This window comes from Osmerus eperlanus, chromosome 8 (genome assembly GCF_963692335.1).
Source record: "Osmerus eperlanus chromosome 8, fOsmEpe2.1, whole genome shotgun sequence".
In the NCBI taxonomy this organism is placed as follows: Eukaryota; Metazoa; Chordata; class Actinopteri; order Osmeriformes; family Osmeridae; genus Osmerus; species Osmerus eperlanus.
The window spans coordinates 11,656,204-11,682,072 of NC_085025.1; the positions used below are offsets into that span (position 1 = coordinate 11,656,204).

The window sequence follows — 25,869 nt, forward strand, 5'->3', positions numbered from 1 at the left end:
TCTTTATAATTAAATTGCTTGTCATTGCAATGAGCCACACAGTACAGTAGGCTAAATCATATCAAGAAATGCAAGTATGCTTGTTTAATAACTGCTTCAAAAAGTTCAACATTGCAAGATACAAAACATAAATTCATTAATCTCAGGAAAGATGTTGTGCTTGTTCTGTTACCTGCTAGGAACCAAAAATGTCTAAGTACTTTAAGATGCCAGTATATTTAATGGCACCCACACCCTCCTCCACCTCTTCATGAGAAGCACTTTTAAATCAGCATCGTTTAAATCATCAAATCATGTGTAGGGATGATTATAATTGGGAGAAAACGTAACTCTGTTTTTACACAACACTATAGTGACAAGAAATATTGTAACAATTGTTAACTACATTTGGGTTCAGTGTTATCACTCCCTATCTTATCTTGATCAATCCATCAAAATGTGTCTCCCTCAAAAGCTGTCAATATGCTACATTTGCCTCAATTTACCCTGAAGGGAATATTGGCTATTTCAATGTCACATACTTTAGTCATTTAAATTCGGCCTATTATAAATTACATTATCTTTTTACACACTGTAGATAATACTTATTTAGGGGTTTTATGTGCACTCCTTAACAACTACTCAGTTACATTTGTATACTGTATCTCTCCAGGATAATTTGTCTTAGTTCTCAGTCAAATCCCAACCCAATTCCTGTCAGAAATGTCATAGACACTTCACACACGTCTGCCCCTCAAGACCTCAGCTCAATGTTTTCCCTTACGAGGATGTTGATGACTCTGTGGCAGCACACAATGACAAAAGAGTTGCACTCCAGAGTGGTTGTCAGAGAAGGTGTAGGAAATCCACATCAATGTTCATCTAGGCTCAATCACATAGTGCATAACATTTCCTGTGGGAACAAAAGTTGTTTAGCACAATGAGTGGCATGTTGTGCCAGAAAGCCAACATAAAAATATAGAAATTCAAATGTTAATGTTTTTATGTTACCTTGAGGGTTGACCAACCGAATTGTACAAGGCAATTTTACAAACAGAGTCGAGCTGAAAACCTTTATCATTGTAGTGGGTGTATTCTCTCAATGTCTAGTATTCTCACAGAAGAAATCATAGTTCAGCTAACTAACCTTTCACCAAGCCGGGAATTAAAAAGTTACAGATTACAGGTCGGAATGTTGCAAGTTAAAAACATGATGTCCTAAATCAGCACAATGGCATGAAGATGTTCATGAAATTGCTGTATAACTCAGCAGCCAAATGTTTGTTAATAGAAGCAAATGCGTTAATATCAACGCATTTGTAAAAGTTAAGTAAAAGTATTAACAGTTATTGTCTGTGGATCCACACTGTGACCCTTGTTGTCATTGTCCAGTAAAATAACCGATGGGATCCTCCGTAAATTGAGAGTAGACTGTACCATTATATTTAGGGAGTCAGATGGCTGAGCGGTTAGGGAATCGGGCTATTAATCAGAAGGTTGCCGATTTGATTCTGGCCAAGCAAAATTACCTTGTGTCCTTGGGCAAGGTACTTCACCCTACTTGCCTTGGGGGTAATGTCCCTGTACTTTTTGTAAGTCGCTCTGGATAAGAGCGTCTGCTAAATGACTAAATATGTACAAAAAAAAAAGAAATAGGCTCTGACGGTTTAACCAGGAGTGATGGTTTGAGCCACCAAAATCAACCCCAGGGGGATGATGGCTTACATGTGCAGGATGTAGCTGAAATCAAAGTCAAATATCCTTGTTGTGAGTCTCTGTGTTTCAGCTTTTCACAAATACACAGCCCTGGTTTCCAGATGCTTCTCCCAAGAGAGGGGACTCAACTGAAGCCATCGCCCTTATTATGAACATGCCTTGCTTTGGTCTGCTACCCATCTCTCTCCATCTGCACTGCTTTGTTGGCTATCCAGGGATGCCCTCCCTTGAACCCTGACATCAGTGAGTCTTTCTTATTTGCCTCATTTGACTGATTATGTAAACCTTTGTTCATCCATTCTAGCTCATTAGGATAGTGGGATACGTTTTGCATCGGTCATTTGTTATCAGTTTAGATTGGAAGGTTGCTTACAGATTTAAGTATTTCTTAATTACTCAGAGGCCATGTTTAATCAAGTCTTAACAATGAGAGCATCAGCACCTTGAGTGGAATTTTTCTATCTGGACCCGGATCTGTTTAGTTTTGTGATCTCAGGATATCCTACCACATCCTTGTTTAATTATGGTTTTGATTATGGTCCATCTGTGGAAAAAAAGTCAATGAGGTGACCAGTGGTCAATCAATAGATCCCTTGGATGTTTATGTGAAGTTCTCCATTTCAAAATGATTGGTTATTTATTGTACATAATGCCTACATGCCTACAAATGTAAATGTAAATAAAATGACTAAATGTACATACTGTATTGCTGACCTATTCCAAACAGAAGAATACGTTTTTTATTTGCTCTCAATGTTTGCACGTTTATATAGTTATGTCAACATCTGTCCATGTGAGGGAGCTGTTTATTTATAAATAGAGACATTCTTCTAGTGCCTTTACAGTATTTGAGATGCTTTTGAAGCAAGCAATTTCCCATATTTTCTGCATTCATGTTTTGGTTTAGGAAACGAAAAGGGTCAGGAGAAGAGGGAAGATGGGAGGTACTGAAAGGGGGCAGTGTTGGAAGTGATTAGATCTGAATGAGACTCCTACAATATTCTTTTTTCAGTGTGTGTATCTGGAGAGATGAGATGAGTGGAAGAGAAAGGCGGCCGTCAGGAGAGCAAAAAAAGCAGTAGGCAGTGAGAGAAACAGAGAATTGGTACAGGAGAGACAGGCCAACAGTTACATGACTTCATGCCATCATTTTGTCACAGCCCTTTTCCCTTTTGTACAGTTTTCATCTATTTAACATGCTGTTAAACGCAATTAAGGATTGGAGTATCAAGGATTGAATAAAAGGATTGAATAAAAACCTGTGTCTCTATGTAAAAAGGCCATACTTGAATGATCATAATGTAAATAATATTTTGTCTGTTTATTTTACTTATTAATTTATTTTACAAGTCTCTGTTTGGTCTATATCCTACCAAAAATACCAAAGTGAATATAAAATGTCATGCCTGACACCCAAATGTGCTGCCCTCAACTATACATTGTGTCACATGCTGTGGTGGGTCCTCAGGAAGTCCATCAATCAAATCCTTTACAGCCGGGCTAGATCATATCAGGAATCTGGGCCAATACATGATCTGTCTCCTTCTGTTTCCACTCTGGGAATCTCTCCTATACTCTCTCCGTAAAGTTCTCTGACTCACTGAGAAAAAGGATTTGCCATAAGCAAAATTAACAACTTTGCAATCAAGGGTCGTTTTGAAGTACTAACACTAAGAGAAACAACTGTATTAGTTTGAAATTCAACCCAGGTAACGTCTGTGTCCGTGTCTTTGATATTTGCAAGAAAAATTCCCCTTAAAAATTAGACGGACGACTTTTTATATACAATCTGATTTGTGGCTTATACATCTCATGCAAGCCGGATGATGACATTACGGGTCATGTTCGTCATTTGTTTGGGCTGTTCTGCAGATGAGTCACCGAAAACAGAAAAGGTATTACTAGATGGAGGCTTCCTACTGTAATGTTTACTCACCTACAGTACATACACTATAGTGCATGCTTTGCATGACGTGAAACTTTACTTCACTGACCTTTTGGCATCTGCAACCTTTTTACATCAATGGTGTACGGATATCCAGAAGTCTTATGTTGTGTTTCAAAGAAAAAGTTTATTTTACTGGTGCAACAAATACGTGTGGAAGATAAATGATCAAATTGGCTTTTATACACACATTTCAGGGAGATTTGGTATCCGGAAACCTCCATGAGTCAGGGTGAAATATACATGGTATTGGCAAAATGAATCATGAAACAAAAATGTCTACTCACAGTGTGAAAATCCTGATGAGAATTAGTCTGATTGTGTCAATTAAAACAAAAAAAGCATTGCATTCAGGCACATGAAAACATGCAATGGAAACGCTTTTGTGTCACTCTGACAGCTTGAAAAACACATGGATAAACAGGACAAACATATATTTCAAAATACAATGTGCGGACAAAGCAATATCATTGTTTGTACAGGAAGAATGCTCACTGAATCTGTCTATATATATATATATATATATATAGTATATATAAAGCTACAGTATGCTGTGTCTTAAATCGTAAAGATGTCCTGCAGTGTGTCTGTGCAGATAAGCATTTTGTATGTGCCCTGTCTGTTTTTGGAAGAAGACAGGATAAGCGGGGAATCATGTGGAGTCCTGGGAGGTGTGTTTCCATGGCAGCGTGTGGCTCTCAGCTCTTCCCTCCCCCCGAGGAGACAGATCTGCAGACTGCAGACTTCCTCACTTCTATTTTCATTGACTGGCTCTCTGCTCGTGACTCTAACCTGGTAACCGTGGACATACCCAGAACAGCCTTCCCCGTTTTCATACCTTTTGACACAGGGATTCGTGTGGCCGCGGCCCGAGTTGACTGCACATCCGAACCGGGCTGAAATAAATCATACAACATGCACACTGAGACAAAAATCAAACATCGTCATCAATTAACATCCTCCTTTAAAATGTACTGTAAGTGCATTTTTGGGGGCACTGAATTTAAGCAAGAAAGCTACAGTATAGGAAATCGCATACATTCCATGATAGAAATAAACTTCATTTACGGCAGTTTGGGATGACAAGGGGTGGCCATCTTGGATATTGTAAATCTAAAACGTCATTGTGTGTCGTCATATTTATAGCCATAATCGTGTTTTTAAGGAATGTCACCATGCTGAATATAGCTTTGAACATTTTTAATACAGTGTCTGTTACATTAAACAAAGAATTGGGCAAGTGTGTTTTCAAAGCTGTGCCAAATAGGTTAGAAATTTTGTTAAACTGTGTGATGTTCATTTCTGCTTTTCTACTCCTAATGTGAAGGTTTGCCCACTTTAGTAAAACATCCAAATTGGTCATCACTGGTCCATTTTTAGTGAAAGGGGAGGAACAACATGGTCAGTCGGTGCCAGTACAGTGTTTGTGTTTCCACACAAGACCCTTTGAATGGCCCTTCTACCGTCAATCAGCAATTCATTCCAGTGTTAGTATTATTCACAGGGAATGTATTCAATTGTTTATATACCTTGACAGAGTGCTATCTAGGGAGCACACACCACCTGATATCATTTTGAAACATTTCAGAAGCAACTGAAATATAGAAGATTGGAGAACATTTAGATATTTCTGTCTAAAAGGTCACAAATATTTGAATCAAACTGTAAACTTGACCCCAGTGCATCATTTCATAGTTTTACTATGAAATTGACAACTCAGCTAACATACTGAGAGGACAGAATACGAGAATGATTGTGCGATGAAACGGATCACGTATGATACTTACCACTGACTGTGTTGGTCTGGAGGGTGCTGAGGTGATGGGGGTGATGGTGATGCTGCTCGTCACCTTGCTGGGGGTGGTCTTTCCCGGGGTGGCGTTCGGGTGGCGTGGCGAGCGAAGCACCGTCCCTGTGGCGGTGTCTTTGCTTTCCGTGCTCACGGTCAGGGGCCTGATGGTGAGCATGGGACTGCTGTTGCTGCCTCCCTCTGCAGACCGCTTGATCTGCGGGCCCAGGTGGATGTGGATCTTGTTGTCCTCAGTGGTGGTGATGATGTTCGCGTTGGAGTTGTATTTCCTGACAGGAGCCGGCACTGTCTGCTTGTCTGGGGTCACCTTGAACACGGCGTGGCCGGTTGTCATCTCCTGGGCCCCCGGTGAGGCTGCCTCAGACACTGGGGTGGTGCTGACCGTGATGATGGAGACGGGGGAGAAGGCACCGCTGTCTGAGGAGGCGCTCCGACGCTCCTCGGGGGATTTGGCCCTGGAGATGGTGGTTATGGTGACCGGGGACTTGGCCCTGTCGGGATCCCCGAAGCTTTCGCCGGCCCTGCTCTTGGAGGACATGGTGGTGGGCTTGGGGACAATGGTGATCCGCGGTTTCTGCAGGCCGAGGGTGGGGATGATGGTGGTGCTGGAGAAGAAGTCCTCGGCTCTAGGACTGGTGATCTCCAAGGTGGCCGTGCTGTTCTTGTGGTCGGGGGTTACTCGGATGCGCAGAGGCTGGCCAGGTTTTTGCGACATGGTCACCTCGGGGGGACGAAGGAAGGACTCCTCGTTGTCCAGAGAAGTCACCTTGTTGGGGCCGGTCTGAGTTACGGTGATCGCCTCCTTCTTTTTCATCCAGGGGATCCAGGATTTTCTCATGCTCAGCTCCGTGGCAGCGGGCGGGTAACGCTCCAGAACGGTGGGCTTCTTCAGACCCTTCTGCCTCAGGTTGCTCATAATGTGGTTCTCCTCCAGGACCGACTTCCTGATGAACACCGCGGGGGTTTCCTCTTCGACAGGCTCACTGGTCACCAGGTCTGTTTGCACAGCAGCAGAGGTGACCGGCACGTCCACCATCCTCCTGCCGTTCATGCTGGGCCTCAAGGCACGACTGTAACGCTTGGTGGCCTCCAGCTCCTTGGCGAGGCTCGCCACTTCCTGGATCATGCTCTTCTTCTTGTCCTCCTCCTCGATGAACCTCTGCTGGAGAACAGAGTAGTCCACTTGCAGCTGGGAGAGCTGGTCCTCCTTGTTCATCAGCTCGTGGATCTTCTCCTTCAGGGCTTGGACGTCTGCCTGAAGGTCTCTGGTCTTGGCCTCCTCCATCTTGCATCGCGTTCTCAGCTCAGTCTCCTGACTGACGGCCTCCCCTTTCTCTATGGCCTTGTTCCTGGCAATGTGACCCTTCATCTCCTCCAGCAACTGGGAAAGGGCATTGGCCTTGTCCTGCTCCATTCGGAACTTCTTCTCCAGGAGGTCGTACTCGTCCTCCGTCTTCATCAGATCACCTTCCACCACCTCGAGTTGCTTGAGGCGGTTTTTGAGTCTCTCAACTTCCAGAGTCAGCTCCTTGATTTTGTTGTCCTCGTCGGGGTGTCTGTAGTTGTCCTGGTTGGCCCTGGTTGTTCTCGATTCCCTCTCCGCCTCCTCCAGGCCGTCCATGCGCTTTTTCATTGCGCTCACCTTGCATGTCAGATCCCTGCACTTTTCCTCTTCACTTGCGAGTTTTGTTTTCAGTTCGTCCTTCTCTCTAGTCGAGCTTGTCACTTTGATCTCCATCTCCGATTTCAGTTTGAGGAGCTTTTTGCTCTCCTCAATGAGCTTCTCTGTGACCTCCATGACCTTGCCTTGCTCCGTTTTGAACATCTTACTCAGATCGTCACTTCTTTGCTCCTCCTGTTTGATTCTCTCCGCCATGTTCTTCCTCTCGTCCACCAGTATCACTGTGAAGGACTTGAGCTTCATCAGGTCATCCTTCAGGCCCATTTCCACCTTCTCGAGTCTCAACTCCGAACCCTCCAAGTCTCTCACACGACTTTTCACCGCCTCCATCTCAATAGCCAGATCCTTCGCCACGTTCTTTTCTCTTTCCAGGTTTATATGAAGCTGTGAACATTCGGTTTTACTCTTGTCAAAAGTGCTCTCCAGTTTCTCCAGATGGACCATTCTCTTCTGCAGTTTGTCCACCTCAAGCCTCAGCTCCTTGCCATGGCTCTCCTCGTCCTGCAGTCTCTTTCTCAGTTCCCTGCAAAGGCTCTCCGTCTTGGTGATCTCCTCGTCTTTTCCCTCCATTTCCACAAGCCTCTTACGGAGGCTCTCCAGCTCCGCCATGAGGCTGGAGTTCCCACATTCCCCCTTGCTCATCTTGTCTCTCAGCTCCTGGTGGTCTTCTTCCGACTTCTGCAGAGCTCGGTTGCTCTCCTCCAGCTCCTCGATCCTGTGGCCCAGGCCTGCCAGCTTCAGGCGGAGCTGGCGGCTCTGGGACTCCTGGTTGGCCAGCTTGGCGGTCATCTCCTCATGCTCCTGGGAAAACTTGGCGGCCTTGTGCTCCAACTCCACCTCGAGCTTGAGGACCTTCTGGCTGTCTTCCTGGGCCGTGCCGGTCGCGGCGGTCAGGCGCTGCTCTCGCTCCTGCAGCTTCTGGCTGAGGTCCTGGACCTTGTTGCTCTGCAGGTCGATCTGCTCGATGTGGAGCTGCCGTTCGTCCACCAGCATCAGGGCAAAGGACTTCAGTCGGACCAGCTCCTCTCGGACCTTCTCTAGCCTTCGGCTGTGGTCCTTGTCTTTACGAGCCTGGTACGCCTTTTCCTGCTCCAGCAGCCTTTTTAATCTGAGAGAAAGAGAAAGGGAGGGAGAGTGAGCAACAGAGAGAGAGAAACAGATAGAGAGAGAGAGAGAGAGAGAGAGAGAGAGAGAGAGAGAGAGAGAGAGAGAGAGAGAGAGAGAGAGAGAGAGAGAGAGAGAGAGAGAGAGAGAGAGAGAGAGAAATAGAGGAATCGAGAGAGACAGGGACAGGGCGAATTAGAAATATGTGAGTGAAATGGTGGAAAACGCCAGCGTTATTAATTCAGCAGTTCCACTTCTGCCGTTACTCCGGCAACATTAACAAATCAATTGCCTCTTGCATCTGCTAACACTGTCATTCTATGTTCAATTTTCATGCACTATCATTACTCATGTCCTGCACACGGACGCTAAAGTGAACGAGGCAGTGGAGTGTCGCCCCGGACGCTCCCGGAGAAGTCTGACCAGACTCTGAATGAGAGCATCCCCCCCTTAGAACCCTGTGGGCAGTGGCAGCCTGAGTGGGAGGCAGGCGAGCAGAAGAAATGGCCCAGGCATGATAGGAGAGAGGGAACAAAGGAGGGAGGCAGATTAAATCCCGAACCCTCGTGATTCTCACCAACAGGGGTCCCGCTCGCTGACCTGCGCACCGAGCCGGTGATGCGATGTGACCGCAAGGTGCCACATCACAGACGCACTACCGTGGAAGGGTAATGACAAAGCGAGCGGGCCTCAAACAGGGGGAGGCTGCCACCTGTTTGTGCGATTGGACCTTGATGGAGTCACATGAGTAAATGTTTAACTAAGCTCTGCGGGAGTCTTGCTGCGGATCCCGATGTGCGAGTGCTCCCGGGGAGATTGTAACAGGTCGTTTCCATGTGGAAGCCACACACACACACACAAACCACATCAGGAACCTCTATGCATAATCAGCAACACAGAACTGCACGGCACTTGTCTTTGGTTTCCAAAACCTTGCTTTGCATTACAAACAAATGCTCCCTGCATAGCACACAGAGAAACAGCCACTCTAACAATAGTCATGATAGCAACCAGACTGTGCCTTGTTTGCCCATAGTTTTCAAAGGCTTCAGTCTGGTCTGAAACTGTCTAAAACTTACCCAGTAGACACGATGCAGGGCAGGTACCTCCATGCCTAGTGTGTTTTGAATTGTGCAGGAGAGCCGGATGGCTAAGACTCTCACAAGGTCCGAGAGGGCCCCCACTCCACAGGGAATTAGCCATCACATTCCAAACATGTCATCAATGGACAATGAAATGTGAATGTTGTGTAAAACCAACACTGCTCCAGTAGCTGGTGATGTCATCCGTCCCATATAAGGCATATAATGGTGGTGCCCTTGTTTGGACACAGAGGAGGAGGGGTTCAAGGCAGAGGGGAAGGCTTCTCACACTAAATCTCCCCTCTTTCTCTTCCTTTTCCCTTTCTTCTCCCCGGTGCGTGAAAACGTGGTCGTCGCAGGAAAAGTCGGAAGGTTTTCAAGAGCCTTTTAAACACAGGTACACAAGTAAACATACTGTCAGATAGAATCGCTTCCACTCTGTTGTCTGGCCTGACCCAATTGTCTTGTTCGTCTTGCAGCTGACAGTGTTTCCATAGAAACTGGGCAACAATGCAAAGGGATAGTTTGGTTTAGGAGAGTACAATACCAGACTGGAGCTACTTTCCTGTTCCTAGATAGTAGACAGCAGATAGAATCAATAAGATCAAATGTCACCTGTGTATGTTCTCATGAGGCTCCATTGGCGAAATCACAGAATACGTACTTTATTTCTCACCAAAGTGGTTTCAAACATGTACAGTGTGTAGATGCTAAAAACCCAGTGAATGTGACCACCAAATGTTGGGGAAAAGTTTCAAATATTGCCATGTGTGACACCCTCATTAAGCTTCAGCTCCCAAGACGTTTCTCCAGAGAAACAACACTTGTGGTCTTGTGAATCTAGAATAATCCGGAATGCCACACGGGTGATGTCACTGGGAGGACTAATCGTAAAACTTGCGTCACAAGGTCCAGAGTGGCCTTCACACAGAGAATGCTGCTGATTAACAGCAATGCGGATAAACTGTTGCATGATAGCTCACAGCATGTACGGTATTAATGGTCTGTGCAGTGTTTCACATATATAGTAGTTCATGAGCACTATCAGCCTTCTTCAATGTATCCAGTGAAACCTGGTCGTGAGACAAAGCATTAATTAGATCCAGTGCTATGCTAAGACATGGTGTTTACTCATTCCTTACTGCAGGGTCTGATGTGTGAGTACACTGGTATGACCTTTCCCCTCAACTAGCGTGGCATTATAAAGTAACTTCTATAGCAGATGACCTGAATGTTTCCTTGTGGTCATTGCTATTCATAGCCCCACTGATGACAGAGGCCTGTCAGCGATGGGAGGGACGCGTGGGACAAGATAAACACACGGCACCTTTGCTAAAACCCACTTAGGCTGCTAATGTCAAACCAGTTACAGTCGCCATAGCCACATTTCTGTATATTCTTCTCAAGGGCAATATGTTCGCCCCAACGGGAGCTAACCCTGTGTTACCAAGAGATGGTACCCAAAACAGATATTCCCGCAATATCATGTTCACACCACACAGATAAACAGTTTATAGACCTCACAGAGAGACTGGCAGTGAGGGAGGTTCTGCAATGGTCTCTGAAGTGTAAACAGAGAACATCTTATTACCCTGGCAGAGTTCCCCTCTGTGACCTGGCATCCTTTCACAGGTGCCTGGGATGACATCACCCACCGAGTGTCTCTGAGATGATTCCACCCTGGAGGAATGTGTTATCACACGCTGTTGAGAGACACCAGCAGGGAGGAGAGGGGAGGGGAGGGGAGGGGAGGGGAGGGGAGGGGAGGGGAGGGGAGGGGAGGGGAGGGGAGGGGAGGGGAGGGGAGGGAGCGGTAGAGTAGGATGGGGTTCAACCTAAAAGAGCTCGAAAGTGTGTGTGTTGGGTGTATACATGGTACATCTATGGTAGAATATTGCTAAGATGTCTCTTGAAATAAGCTGTGAAAGACTTGAAATAAGATGGCGGAGAAACATGACCTAATAAAAGCACACTGACAGCAGTTGCAATCCATGAAGAGATAAAGTCTTCATTAGCATGGGCTCCCTATAAACAGGGCTTAGAATAACAGTCACCTGGTGTTATCCCTGGCCAGCCAAGACAGTATAAATAAAATAACACATTTCACATGGTCTTATGAACATTATCAATAGAATTTTAATCAAGAGAAACTTAAACTGAATGTATGCGGTCAACTCGTTTTTCTCAGCTTACCAACCCTAATCCCCAAATAAATACTGTCATCTTCAGACCTATCAAACTAACCGTGAAACCTCTGTAAATGTGTTAAGTCGTCCACTCAAGCAAGTCTCTGGCTGCAAACATCCCGACCTCCGCAACACCCCAGCGCAACGTGACTCCGACTGAGCCCACCCGTCACGGGCACTTCCTTAATTCACTCCTGTGCTACACCACCGAGGAGAACATTGGACCACCGTTTCACTGGCCTGTCTGACGTGTACAATAAAGTCTTTGAAGTTGGAGAGAGTGTGGTCTGCAGCTGGGCCTGCCCGGGCTTGGCCCTGGCGTTTGTTTCCTGCTCGCCCCCCTGTCATCTCCTTGCCTGTTCTCCTTCTTCTCACCCTCTCTGTCTCTCGGCACGGGAATACATTTTTCACCGCAGGCCGAGAGCTGCGAATGGATGATCCCTCCTCGAGCGTGTGGATGGCTTGAACGCTTCGAGCGGCACAGGCTCAAGCACGGAATTGAGGAACTCTTTGATGCAGACTGATTGCAAAGATTTGAATGCAGCAGTATATACAGTATGCGATATTCACGTGTAGTATTCCAGTGTTGCAGATGCAGAGCATATTGTTATGTGCCATTCATTATTATGCACATTGCAAGCGGGTGGCCTTTTCCTAATGTAGAACATTGATTGCTTTGGTTTCTAAACCATGACCACGGAACTCCATGTCGGTGAATAAATAAGATCCAGACATTTTGCCAAGCACAACATCCTCAACAAGCGTGCAACCTCACTGTCAAAACACCCCAAAATATTTAGCTGTTGCAGCCAAACAACTCTTGGCCTCTCTGGTATATGCTTAGAGTAGACTTGGCCATGCGAAGCACTGTACAGATGGATTGGGTGCTGATACGTCGTGTCTATCTGACCGATCCCCAATCTGGGTCTAATCTGATTGGCCTGCGTGCCTCAGGTGATGTCATGAACGTCATCTGATTTGTTCAGACTTGCTGCTCTTTGGAGGGGTAGGAAGTGTGTTGTCTGTGGCACTGCCTGCTGCTCAGATTGACATCTGGATTCCAGCTCCTATATGAGCCTCACAAATTCCACCTGGGCTCATCGTGCTGGTATTGAGTCTGTTTTTCCTTCTTTCTTTTTTTTGGTCCTGACCTATTCACATACTTCCTCAGTGCCTCAGTCGAATAAAGGTGTTCGTCAGATGGCCTTCACTGTATAAATGGGCTGTATGATGGAGAAAAGACAACTTGGGAAAGATGCGTTAAGTGGAAATAAGCCTGTCCAGATTTCGAAAGGCCGTAACAAAGTCATGTATGTGATTCTGCCACAGTACAGTGAATCTAAGAAGCGGTATTCTTAAACTCCAGCAAGCCCCCCCCCCCCCTCACTGTCACTGTAAAAGGGTTTAGCCGCTGTGCTCGCATCGCCATTCCATGCTAGTGCCATTGTAAGGGCTCCATCTACACTATCCGCATGACCCCCGCCTGGTGTGTCCGCTTTCATTGTCCGGGTCCATTCAGCGCTCCCTGGAGCTCGGCCTCCGTCAGCCCTAATCATCGGTGGCTGGCAGGGCCCCTCGGGACCTCACTTCCCTGTGTGTCCTACACGCTACGCCTGTGGCCTGCCAAGCTCCCTTTGGGCCCCTGCGTCTCATGTGGCTTCCACTGCGGGGTCTCTGTGGGCTTCCCAGAAACAGCGGGTATAGCAGGCAGTGGCAGGACGGCACAGGGTATGATAGGGGATTCCGACCCCCCCCCCCTCCCCCCCACACACACGCCATTGACCCCCCCCGACCCCTTGCCAACCTCCTATCTTCCATCCTGCACTACAGTGTGTGCTCCTCCTGCGCCCCTCATGTGCCTCTCGTGCGCAGAACATGACGGGGACACGCTGTCCTTTGTCACTTGTTTGAGTATTGGAAAAATAGCTCTCTCTCCCTCTCCCTCTCCCTCTCCCTCTCCCTCTCTCTCTCTCTCTCTCTCTCTCCCTCTCCCTCCCCGCGCGGCGCGGGGTGCTCCTCTCACCTCTCCCTCTCCTGCTCCAGCAGGTTGGTGAAGTCGTCGCTCTTGTTCATGAAGTCGGCATGCTTGCGCTTCTCCCCGTCCAGCTCGTTAACCGTGCGCCGGTGGCACTTCTCCGCCATCAGCAGCTGCTCCAGCATGCGCCGGTACGTCTCCCTCTGCTTCTCCTCCAGCCGGTCGAGCTGGCGGAGAGAGACACGCGGAGGAGGATGAGGAGGGAGTCAAGGGGCCCAGTGGTCACGTTCAGCTCATGCACAGTACACTGCGGTTCCTGGAGAGTCCATTTTTGAAACTCTTGATCGAAGTCGGGGCCGATTACAGTTGTATTTCGTATCGTTGAAATACAGCATAGCCACATCAGAGTGGTTGAAATACAGCAGACGCTCACCTCAGCCATGGGTGTGTCGTAGACGTCATCCAGAGCTGTCGTGTTGGTGGTCAGCAGGCTGTCTCTCTGCAGGGCCAGGAGGGGCTTGGAGGGGAGCGCCGAGCCGTAGTGAGCCTCCAGGGCTTCTGGTCGCGGACGCTCCGACTTCAACATGTGGATGATGTCTTCTCGTGCCTGAGGAAGGAAGGAACAGCGGGAAGAGTTGGGAAGAGTTCCCCGTGTGACGCGACACAGTGCTTCAAAACAGTAAAACACTGCTGACACATTAAGCTTGAACTCTGTAGTTTTACTCTTTATATTTATCAGTTATAATTCAATTTCAATGTGTGGGTTTTTGTTTGGTTGGGGGTTTTAGATGTTTGATGTATCCAGGATTGTCCACTGGGTGGGGTGAGAATAAAAAACAACATTAAATAACCACAAGGGAGTGCTGTTCTCCCCAGCTGGTCGCCCTGACAGGTCCTCTTTCATACTTTCAATTCTCATAACACGCATTCCTGCATAGGGATGGAGGAGACTACAAGAGTTCTTCTTATTACTCTCCTCGAAATGGTTGACAGACAGTTTAGTCTTTATCCCTGTTATCGTCATTTAGAATATCATTTGCAAGTCATTTCGATACCATGAACATCACCATTCTTCTGTTGAATGGTCTTTCAGAGCATGCCGGTGCATTATGTTGACCTTTTCACTCATGATGTTTTTGCGGCTCTAGTGCTAATGGAAAGCGATCTCGTGTACACACCCAAGCAGATCAACCATGGAAAGCGGGACAGGGTGGGGGGGCATGGATACCGACGACATTCTGTCCCTGGAGGATGGTTTATAAATGGAACTCCATTAGAAAGTAATCATCAGGCTTATTGCTGGGCAGCAGTTAGGTCTGTTTCCTGAGTCCACCCTGAACCATCTGTGGGGGGGCACCATAGAGGCATTGTGAGCAGTATCCTGAACCAAACTCTATTTTTTCCTTTCATATAATTTGGGAAGGTATTTAAGTATGTGTACCTGAGTTGTCAGCTGGGTGGGGTTCGAATTTTGGAGATGAGACCGTAGTGCCAGGCCAAACTTTAGCAAGCACAGGTTGAGTATTTGAAGGGATGTAAACAGTGTTTTGGCTGAGGTGTGGACCAGGCCTCTTATCGGCTGCCATAAGTATCAGTGAGACTGAGTATGTGGCTCAGGTCACAGCAACATGTCAACCCTGACACACAGAGGGTGAGACTCCACCCTGCCAAGTATGACCCTGGCCCGGTGTTAGCACAGCTCTGTGAAGACCAGGGCTAGGCTGCTCCAAAGAAGACTCAGTCATCTTTTGTTTTGCAGCCAAAATAGACCTCTCCTGCAGCTATATGTTTTGATTTAACACATTTTGGTCAGGTTAGGGTTAGGAATTTGTGAAGCGAATTCATTTTTTTAATTAATGAATTTGGGTGTTAAAACATTACTATAGTTTCTCTATGGAAGCTGTTTTAGAGAAAGTACTAGAACCTACCGGAACAGCTTTGGGGAAGCCACACTTGGACATCACCATGGAGACTCACCTGAACCTCTCCCTCCATCACACCCAGCAGGCGGAGAAGGTCTTCTTTGGAGAGATCTATCAGTCCGGATTTTCTCCCTGAGTTTTTCGGAGGGGTTTTCCCCGTCGCTGACACGGCCGTCTTCCCCTCTCTTTCACCTGGCTGACCCTTCATCTTGCTCTTCATCTGCTCTGGTGTGTTCTCCTTTTCCTCTCGGATGAAGGTTTTGGTGGGCGGGGCCACGTTGATGTGTTCGTCCTCTGGACCTTCCATCGCACTGGTCCTTGACCTCATTCTCTCCTGGCGCTGCAGGAATGGGTACACAACCATGGTAAATTATTTTAAAGATACTAAATTCCACATCTAGAAGTCTACAGTCCATAAAAATCTTCGGGATTGATTCGCTGTTGGCTCACTCAACAATGTGTCAACAATGAGTATTATCGCTTTGGATTGGGCTATTTTCGACCACTGGGATGTGATATCAATGCTCTCTCTGATGCTTGTGCTCGAGGATCATGTTTTGTTTACAAGGCCAGAGCCATCTGTGTTATTATCCCTGGAGAGAGAGGCAATAATCTGAAAATATTCACTGCCACAAAATATGCCAGGAGGTATTTCTGGAATGAAAATTGGTCAGCTATGGGTTTTCTACTGGACATATAAATATTTGGATTGATTTGCTGGTAGTGCTAATAAAAAGAAAGACGTTTGACAACGAAAAGTGTTCGCTTTTGTGATGCATTCGATCTCAGGACTTCTCAGGACAACAACAGAAATGTGTCTCGTTCAAAGCTTCCCTGTGGGAACACAACATCTCACTAGTGGCAGGGTGTGGGTCCCAAGGCCAAAGGCGCACACAAGATCATCTCTCACGGGAACTTGTGAACATGTGGAATTAACTAGAACATGTTGTACAGACCATTTCGAAACTCACTATTGTGAAACTCCAACCATGTACTCCACTCCTGTATATGGGAATAAACGAACATGTATATTAGGTGTAATGTTCATGCGGGAAATATGTGCGGTGCTATCCAAAAGTGGGCCTGCAGTACTTCATGGGTAAGTGTGACTATGTTGAGAGGGTCAGTGTAAGGACACGTGGACTTCATGCTCATAATCAAAGAGCAGGAACACGGTTTGACAGGCGAGCACTCCCGCCCCCCTGCTGTTCCACCTCAGAACCATAGTTTCCATCGCCCCGAAGAGCCAGAACCGTGCCTTCCATCGTATCACATCGGGGGAGCGCAATGCCTGACTGCCTTTGGACATTGATCAAAGACCCATGTGTGTGTGGGGGGGCGGGGGTGGGGGGGTAAATGTGTGGTAAAAGTGGGGATCACAAGCCACAGCTTTGACAGATGGGCAATTACATTTTGTCATTAGATGAGGAACAATTAGCCCCGCGTATGAATGTGTGACTCAGAAGAGCACCTCGACTGTGATGACACGGACAGCTGTCTCCCAGACCCAAACACAGGGGGAAATCCACATCCTTGGAGGTACAGTGTGGGGTTCCTCAGGAAAGGAACATGAGGCCATAGGATCTGAATGGAGCCAGAGTTGCTCAAGGTTGTTCCTCTGACGAAAGCAGCGGGTGACTCAGACTGAGAGAATCCTGGCAGCTATATAGTAGCAGCCACTTCAGAGCTGGGTGTTATTAATAGTTGTTTCAGGGGAGTAGCCAAGCCCTCATGGGTATAACCGAAGAGCTGTCTTCATTTTGAGTGTCAGTTTGATTTGAACCAAAAGCAAAGACTTGTGTGTAGGAAAATAAAACCGAGACAAGCCTGAAGTTACAGCAGTCACAATATTACACACTGTGTTTACATAAAAGCTCGGTATCAAATAACTATAACGCCCTCTGGGGAAGCGGTGGCCATATTTATTGTGTTATTGTAATGAAACGGTGCTGTGGTGGGAGGTAACTCTCTCTGTTTATTCTGCTCCATCTGCAAAAGATCGGCAGTCAGTACAGATGATTCCTTGGGCAATTACGTTGTTTCACACGATGACCTTAGCAGCATTAAGCAGTGATGAAGTGCAGCTCAAACACTCATGGGCGATTCAACAGCTCAGTCCTCACGATCACACAGCAGATATTTATGGAGATGCTAGACCGGTCTCCCTGATTTACACTAGAGCCTTGCTAAAACCTGGGACAGCTGTGGCTTGAGGGTGATACACGAGTTCTCGGCCCGTGAATCCAGGGTCACCGGGTAAATAAGGGATGGACCCCCACACCCCTAACCCCCTATATTTGAGCCGGACCTTGGGCAGAATGGCCTGCATGCACAGCTGTCTGCAAGTGAAATTTCTCTGTGTATTTTTAGGGTCTGTCCACTGGTGCTGGTTTTATCCATGAGAGGAAACTCAAAGGCTATCAATTTATATGTCATCAGCGTTCTAACAGATGCCAATTCTTTAATTGAACTGCACAGCTGTAGGTCCCTCACTGGCCAGATACCGTCTTGTAAATAACCCATCACTGCTCCTTGTCAGGCAGCCTCTAAAGAGAACGTTTGCCCACTAGAATTGCTTCCCAGCATTCCCTGTGCATGTTTTAAAGAGGTATTCAAAAACCTCTGATATTCAAAGACACCCGTTTATATTTAGAAGTAAAATGGGGGGTTATTGATAGCCTCCTCCATGCAAACATTCTTTCCTGGGCATAACAGTGCAGCTAATCTGGGGAACCATGGCTGGTGTGAGTCGGTTCAGCCGTCACATTTGTAATTGACATGCCCGGTATTAAGATCTGAAAGGGTGACCAGACCACATCCTAGCTTCATGCGGCAATGGTTCCATTCTCTTACAGTGCAGAAGTACATGGTGTGGTAAGAAGAAGAATGCTAAGTGCTCGGCTAAGTTTAACGTGTCAGCTCTCAGCACTTTCCGTTCCCGTCGTCAGACAAGTCATTTGAAATGCGTAGGATCAATTTGCAACTCCACCGCTGCACGTGAGATGGTTTTATGTGGTGTATGGGAGAGGCAAAGGCCCCCCTCAGGGCATGTCTTGCAGTCTCGTCTACTTAGCACCGGTTTAAAAAAAAAAAAAGAAGAAAAAAAAGGTTCTGACAGGTGGTGGCAGCTGTCCAAATTCCGCAACAAGATATTGTCGCTCAATGTGAAATGTCTTGGTGAAATGTCTTTCACATAGAATTCAATTCAGCCACGGGAAGACTCAAATGTGACTAAAAAAGGCATGGGAGAAAAGAAATAGATTTGTTTTGAGGACCCGAGGGTCCAGCTGACTTTGCTACAATAACTCACTGTTGAAAGGGGACAGCAAAATCCAGACAGCAAAATATTGGGCCACCTATTTTAGTTAGGCCTACTGCTGTTTCGTTTTACACATTCAGTTTGTGGTGATGATGTTTTGGGTCAAAATCCTTTCCTCAACACATCACCTCTTCTGGGAAATATCAATCCACCCAGCCTTTTACTTGCTACAAATTGTACTTGTTGACAATGTACAGATGTCAACTTTAACCGTTTCCAACTGTCAACTTCAACGATTTCATAAATCAAACATTATGTGTAGTGCAGTGGTAACCTTGGCAACCCTTTGTGGAGTGGAATTGTATGTCACGACAGAACTTAATACAGCTTTGCACTTCATTTATCAGACGATTACACATAAATGCACTTGGGGGTCCGCATCTCCCCATGTAGTATTCGCGAGCGCAGCTGCCACTGTCAGTAAGCAGCAAGGCTGGAGGAGAGCGAAAACATTGGGGCTCACAACTAAAACAAAGCTCCTCACTTCACCGTGAGTCCGAGCTTGGTTACAGTCCGCTGACACTCGGTGAGAGAGGTACAGTCTGAGCGCCGGTCCCACACACCTTTGACAGTGTGTGATTAGTCACAGTGTATTGTGTTCCGTCTCCCACCAAGGGGGAACGCTGGCCGTCAGGGGTGAGCAGACGGTCAGACAGGCTTTCCAGTATCTCATCGCTGTGTAGAACTCACATTCAGACTTGAGGCAGCACTTCCTCCACGACTCCTGCTGTAGCTAGCTAGCCACGTTGCAATCCGAGTCCCAGACAACCTTGCAACCAGACGAGGTCAATGAGTCAAGTGGCTGATTGGAGTGTTAAAACAAGACTGTGAAACTCTGTGCCAGCAGGATATGTCTGTCTCAAGTGCAGAGAAGACAAAAGTTGCCACTTTGCTTGAGAGAACCAAACTATCGAGGCATCTTTATTTAAGTACATATTTAACACACCGGTTTTCCAGTGTGCTGGAAAAAACTGGACTTCTTCCTATCAACTACAGTGCACCAACATGCACACAAGTGTGTCTAGTACCGTACCAGCACACTATCAATGTCAAACATTCATGCCAAATGCTGACACAGACTGTACAGTTGAGACAGGCATACCCCTTGCAGAGCTTGTCTGGTTACAGTCTGTAGTATTTTATGAAGATGCAAATATAAATTTCCCTTATCTCGTCACTGTCCAACACATGCACGTTCTCATCCAAATAATCTCTATAGCTTTCAACACAAGTATTAATTCTACTCAAATAACATCTCCAGACATAGTCTCATTTGAAATCTCACTCAGGGGTTTTGCCTACCCATCCAATTATTACACTAGTATATAAGAAACACATTTTATTCATTATTTATTCTTCATGTTGAATTTGAATCATTACTTTTGACTGTAGAAAACACTTAGACCTTCCTTTATCTTGGTGAGTCCTGTATACACAGGAAGTCTTTTGTGGACACCAGTGCCTCCACGTCTAACTTGATAGACCATGTCCTCTGACCATGTGACATCTCATCGTTACCTGCCTCCTTAGAAGGGGATGTCACAGTCATAAAGTACAGATGAGTGGGCAGCAGATCCCTGTAAAGGCTTGGATGAAAATAGAAATCCGAAACGTGGCCAGGTTCAAAGTAACCCTCAGCTAGAAACCAGGTCAGGGGTCTCAGTGAGCACAGATAGAGAATTTCAGAATCTGACTGGAACAAGGATATGCTCACTTAATATGAAATGCATCACATGCAGCTTAAATGGAAATGTCTTCCAAATGTCTGGCATTACAGTGGCAATGTGTGCCCAGCGACAAAAACTGTCAAAAATATATTTCACATTTAGGAAACGAAGGACTATCAATATACTAAACTGTTATTGCTTTACCGTATGTCAATAGCAGCACAGCATGTTTTGAATAGAGACATTTGGGTGGGCCATAGTTTCACTATTCTCAAACAAATTAAATTCCCCAGTCCAGGTCATTCTGCACCAGGAATGCCTAGGCAGCAGAAATGGCAGGGTTTTATTTTCATATTTTCTCAGTGTGCCTAATCAGCATAAACGGGTCCAGTGAGCTGACATCACAGGCCAGATGTACTGTAGTTCTCCAGCAGGCCACTTTCACATGCCTTTCAGATGGGATGAGGATGAAGTCACTTCCTTCATAAACGGAGAGGCGAGAGAGACAGTGGAGGAACAGAGAGGGGAGAGAGAAAGAGAAGTTTGTGTGAGTGATTGAGACAGCTCGAGAAGTAGGAGAAAGAGCGGGAGGTGGTGAGGGGCGAGGAAAGGTAGTGTGTGTGTGTGTGTGTGTGTGTGTGTGTGGGGTTAGCTGTTGACTTTTACTGAATTGTTACTTATTTATTTTATTACATTTAGTCATTTAGCAGACGCTCTTATCCAGAGCGACTTACAGTAAGTACAGGGACATTCCCCCGAGGCAAGTAGGGTGAAGTGCCTTGCCCAAGGACACAACGTCAGTTGGCATGACCGGGACTCGAACTGGCAACCTTCGGATTACTAGCCCGATTCCCTCACCGCTCAGCCACCTTTATTCCGTTTTCAGGCCATTTCCAGGTGCGGTAGCTAAGCTAAGGAGCTAAGCTAAGGAACGTTCAGATGATTGGAGGATGAATTCTTCCTGTAATGACTTCCTGCTATAGTCTCTATTAGTTACCAACTATACACCTGACCGCATCGTCCTGCTCTTCATCCTTATCTTCCTCCTCTTCCTCCTTTTCCTCTACCTCCTGTCTGTGAGCAAGGGAGATGACCTCACTTTAAGGCTGACTGACTGATGATGTCGGATGGTCCAGCGCTAATGCTTTATTTTTTATACCTCGGTCAGCTGTTGTGAAGACACACCCTTGTGGGAAATGAAAGCATCAACAACACGTGGTCCTCCCACTCTGCCTCTGAGACGGATTCAGTCCCAGAGTCGCCTCCACGCAATGTTACTGGTGCTGCACTCATGAGCTTTGACAGGGATGGCCAGTAAGTCATAATAGTTTCATTGTTAAGCACACTGGGTGACCAAAGCCCCATAAACAACAACCCCCCCCCTCCACACACACACACACACCACCTCTGGTTACTCTTCTGCTGCCATAGGAATGCTGGTGTTATTCTAAAAGCCAAACACAAAGAGTTGCTTCCCTCACTCTTAAGATTGCTGAGCTGAATTGGTGAAGCGTTCTCATGGTTCACCGTCTTATCTGTTTGGGCTTCTGGCTGCTGCTGAAGTCATGACACAGGCACAAACTAAAGCAGATGATTTAAAGAAGAACACTGCCAACAAACTTACAAGAGCACAGGGGAATGCAGTATGAAATGTGAGTTACGGGCTGGAGGGGAAGATGCTTATACAGCCAGAAATATTTTGATGCGCGTACATAATAACCCGTAAGTCTCCAGCTTAGCGGTGATATGGGGCTGACAGCACACTCCATTAAAATCATAATGAAGATTAAGGAAGGGCAGTAAAATTGTCCAACTGTAAAGCCCTCGTCATTACCCTCTAAGAAATCATGTGTTCAACTGCCTTAAAGTATAGTATGTTGGCATTATCAAATAGTCACAGTCGAACTGTGTGACATTTGAGGTCAAATATGTGTTTTATGACATCATGATAGGTTTTCTTGTCAGCGTTTCCTGATCCAGCAGTTTGTTAACCAAGATGCACCAATCAAAATTGTTCCAGAAATATTTTTTTCCTCCCAGTTGAAAATCCGATTTAAAATAACATGAAAAACTGTGGAAAATCTACTGATGGAAGTTTTTTTTTGTCTCCAGAGATCAAGGTGCATGGAACAATGGCTGCCACTATGTCAACATAGTGGTGCGGCCACCTCTATTAACTATGTCCCCTCAAACACAGACGTCTCTCATGGGCCCTCTCATAAAAAATGGAATCCTTTGGGAAAAGTACGTACAATATTTATCTTGTGTTTGGAAAAATCTACTTAAAACCAAAATACCTCATTTACTGGGATTAAAAAAGTTCCAGATATGAGTCCAAGTATATGAGTTAAGTATATCAGTAAAATCTCTTATAAAAACAAAACAAACAACAAAAACCCCCAGCTCAGTTCCAGTTCAACTGGAAATCACCTAGATTTATTACAATTCTGCTGCGTCATTTTTCACCACTAGCCATTAGGCCCACTGCATTTCAACCATCCTCTGGAGAGAGAGAGCTCAAGTATTATTCTGGTAGAAGATGTAATCAATGAATGCCTGCCCATGTACCATTTCCTGAGCTGAGCTTGAACAGGACATTAGACCAGCACTGTCGCTAACGCTCAATCACAGCCCACTGATTCACAGTGTGTCTCGTCCATTTGTGAGTCAACATCCACACACATGGACTAGTGGGTGTTGTTGTTTGGTACTGTATCTTCCATTAGAATTGAGATATATATTTACAGCATCATAGCCAAATAAATAAACTGGATGTCTGTGGAATTGTTAGGTCAATAATATAGGTTTATCACAGGACTTCATCTATTGGACATGTAGGATTAGACCATGTATGTACAGTACATCTAGTGTATTTGAAGCAGATATGAAAAGTTAGTTAAAGGCAGAATTCGGAATCATTTCTTACCTGCTCTCAGCAATCCCAAATCGTAAGCGTGTAAATATTTCAGTCACTAAGTCACTACTCTCAGAGTATAAACTGCTTGACTTTTGTTAGTGTATGACAAGCTCAGGCACCATCACTACTGAAGTTTCACAAAAGTATATCTTATTCCTCCTCTCTTCTAACTTATCCCTCAGTCTGTGTCCTTTTCTTCCTCTATGTCAGGGTCACAGGAAGAGAAGAACAAGATAAACAACCAGCTTTGTCCTCTCCCAAGTTTGGGCCAGCAGTCTTCTTCACACACTGAGAGGATGAGTGAAAGGGTGAGTGAGCGAGCAAGCAAAGAGAAGAGTGAGTGAGTGGGCAAGACCAGGAGAGAGGGGAGAGTGAGAGGCAGAGGGAAAGGCTGAGATAGGAGGGGGGGGGGGGCAGGAAGAGAAATAAAGAGAGAGAGAGATAGAGAATGAGAAAGAGTGCAAAAGCGAGAGGATACATAGCAGTACAGTGGTGAGTAGGTGGTGGGCAGCTGTCACCTCTTTCAATAGCCACTTCTGTTTGAAAAGTCAGTCCTTCCTTAAATTGGGGATATCCAGGCTGGGATAATGAAGCAGATAGTGAAAGAAGTGAAGCTAGCCTGGTATGTCAGGGAGACCTTCTCCTCTCTTTTCCCTTTTGTTCCCAGGCAGAGGAGTGTAGACCAGTGCAGTGACTGGGCTAAATTTAACTAGTGTTCTCATTCACTCATGGCTGTTAGCAGCTGAGCACATGGAGGGAGTCAGTTCCAAGCCCCTCTGACAGTTGAACACAACCATTCTCCGGCAGGGGAAGTCCAGCCTGACCACTCCCGTCAGAGGCAGGGATAGCACTCTCTCACTCTCTGCCCGGTCAAGTGACATTAACCTTCGCCTTTCTCTCAGATAAGGCCAAGTTGTGGGGTACGGTACATTAAATGGGATCACCAACCTCAACCATTAAGGGTTGAATAAGTGGGTCGAACTGAATTAACCCGCACTCAAGTTACGTGTTAAATCGCTTGAATGTCAAATGACTTGCCTGTATTGACGTCTGTAGTTCAGCCCCACAGTATACCAAGTGTGATATTGCAGTGTGACAGCCATGTGTCGTGGGTCCTTTTAATAAACAAAACATTACTGGTCAATCTCCACACACCCAGATGAAGTCATATAGCTGAGGAGATGTTGTTGAGGAGATGTTGTTTCACATGAAGGGTCATTTGATATGTTTAGCCCATAAAGTGGCCTCAGGTGCCTGAGCGGTTAGGGAATCGGGCTAGTAATCTGAAGGTTGCCAGTTCGATTCCCGGCTGTGCCAAATGACGTTGTGTCCTTGGGCAAGGCACTTCACCCTACTTGCCTTGGGGGAATGTCCCTGTACTTACTGTAAGTCGCTCTGGATAAGAGCGTCTGCTAAATGACTAAATGTAAAGTGGTGGTGGTCCTCACATTGTGCTTCAGTGTTTTACTTGTGGTTAACATGAGTCACCTGCGACCAAATTTAGGCTATAGATAGAATTGTGCTTTTTGAAATTAGTCACCATTGAATTCCTAATGTTTATTGTGAACCTTAAATATACATAAATTCTTGTAACATTGCAGCTAAGGTTTCAATGTAACAGAGAAAGTAAACTACTGTATAAATATGAAATAGTAGGTTAGGTTTGACTGAATTTTGCATACTACCATGGTAACAGTGATCTGTATTCTGTCTGACTATCCCCTGCTCAGGCAGAAATACAATATCATCTTATTACAGACATAATTGAGTCAAGTCCTCTCCTTCTCTCTGCCTCCTTTTCTAATGCCCCAAGATGTTTATCATAGTCGGATCATGTTTGGGTAATTCATTTGACTTTACTCTGAAGGGTCAAGCCATAAGTAACTTTTCACTCATAGAAGTTGTTGAGTCGGAAAAAACTACAATGATTTTCATGAATTCCTTCTTCTTTCTTTTTTTCTTCATCAGGCTGATTGAGACATATTGTCGATGTGTTCCATTAAAAGACACTGGACCACATATTTAATTTGATATGGCCTTTAAAGACTTATCAACCATTCATTCAGGGAGATAAACAGAAATGGAAAGCTGTCTGCCACATAGCAGTAAGGCCTATTTCAGGAGGTGTTTAATGAGCTTTTAAAATCAAGGTCCATGTTTTATGGCAAGGAAAACAAAAACAACATTGGATGGACTGTACTAAATTCTACTCATTTGGCTGTGGTACAACACCGGTTTTAGATAACCCATTCTTTGCATTGGACATCAAGCTCACAATGACCTTTTACCTTGGGCTACTTCATCTTGGGTTAGGGTTATTTTGTATTGCCCAAAAACATCAAGTGCCAAACACGAAACACTGGACTAAAACTTAAGGTTTCCATGGTGTGTAATATTGCTGTCTAGAGTAAGTTTGATTTTCACCACATATTATGACAGTCAGGAAATCCTTCATGAGCTTTTAGACTTAAAGAACACAATGTGATGTGTGTTCAAGAAGCCCCCTTCTGTGACTGGGCTGGACATTGCAGACACGACTTCCAATAAGACTGCAATGATTTAAATG

At 45.7% G+C, this 25,869-nt stretch overlaps 1 protein-coding gene across 5 annotated transcripts; it reads right to left on the reverse strand.

The window, feature by feature from the left end:
- Window positions 1-4: 4 nt before the first annotated feature.
- On the reverse strand, window positions 5-24,028 carry filip1b (filamin A interacting protein 1b). Of its 5 annotated transcripts, XM_062467339.1 has the most exons (8): window positions 23,313-23,626; window positions 15,456-15,740; window positions 13,912-14,085; window positions 13,527-13,705; window positions 5,428-8,239; window positions 5,170-5,234; window positions 4,479-4,536; window positions 5-892 (listed from the first exon to the last, which is right to left on the reverse strand). In XM_062467339.1, the coding sequence occupies exons 2-8, from the start codon at window positions 15,726-15,728 to the stop codon at window positions 872-874; spliced, it is 3,582 nt and encodes a 1,193-aa protein (XP_062323323.1). In that variant the 5' UTR covers window positions 15,729-15,740; window positions 23,313-23,626; the 3' UTR covers window positions 5-871. The 5 variants fall into 5 exon arrangements, with proteins under 5 accessions (XP_062323323.1, XP_062323324.1, XP_062323322.1 ...); XM_062467340.1 differs by lacking the exon at window positions 5,170-5,234; XM_062467338.1 differs by lacking the exons at window positions 5,170-5,234; window positions 23,313-23,626 and adding an exon at window positions 23,822-24,028 and having other exon boundaries at window positions 5-4,536.
- Window positions 24,029-25,869: the final 1,841 nt, after the last annotated feature.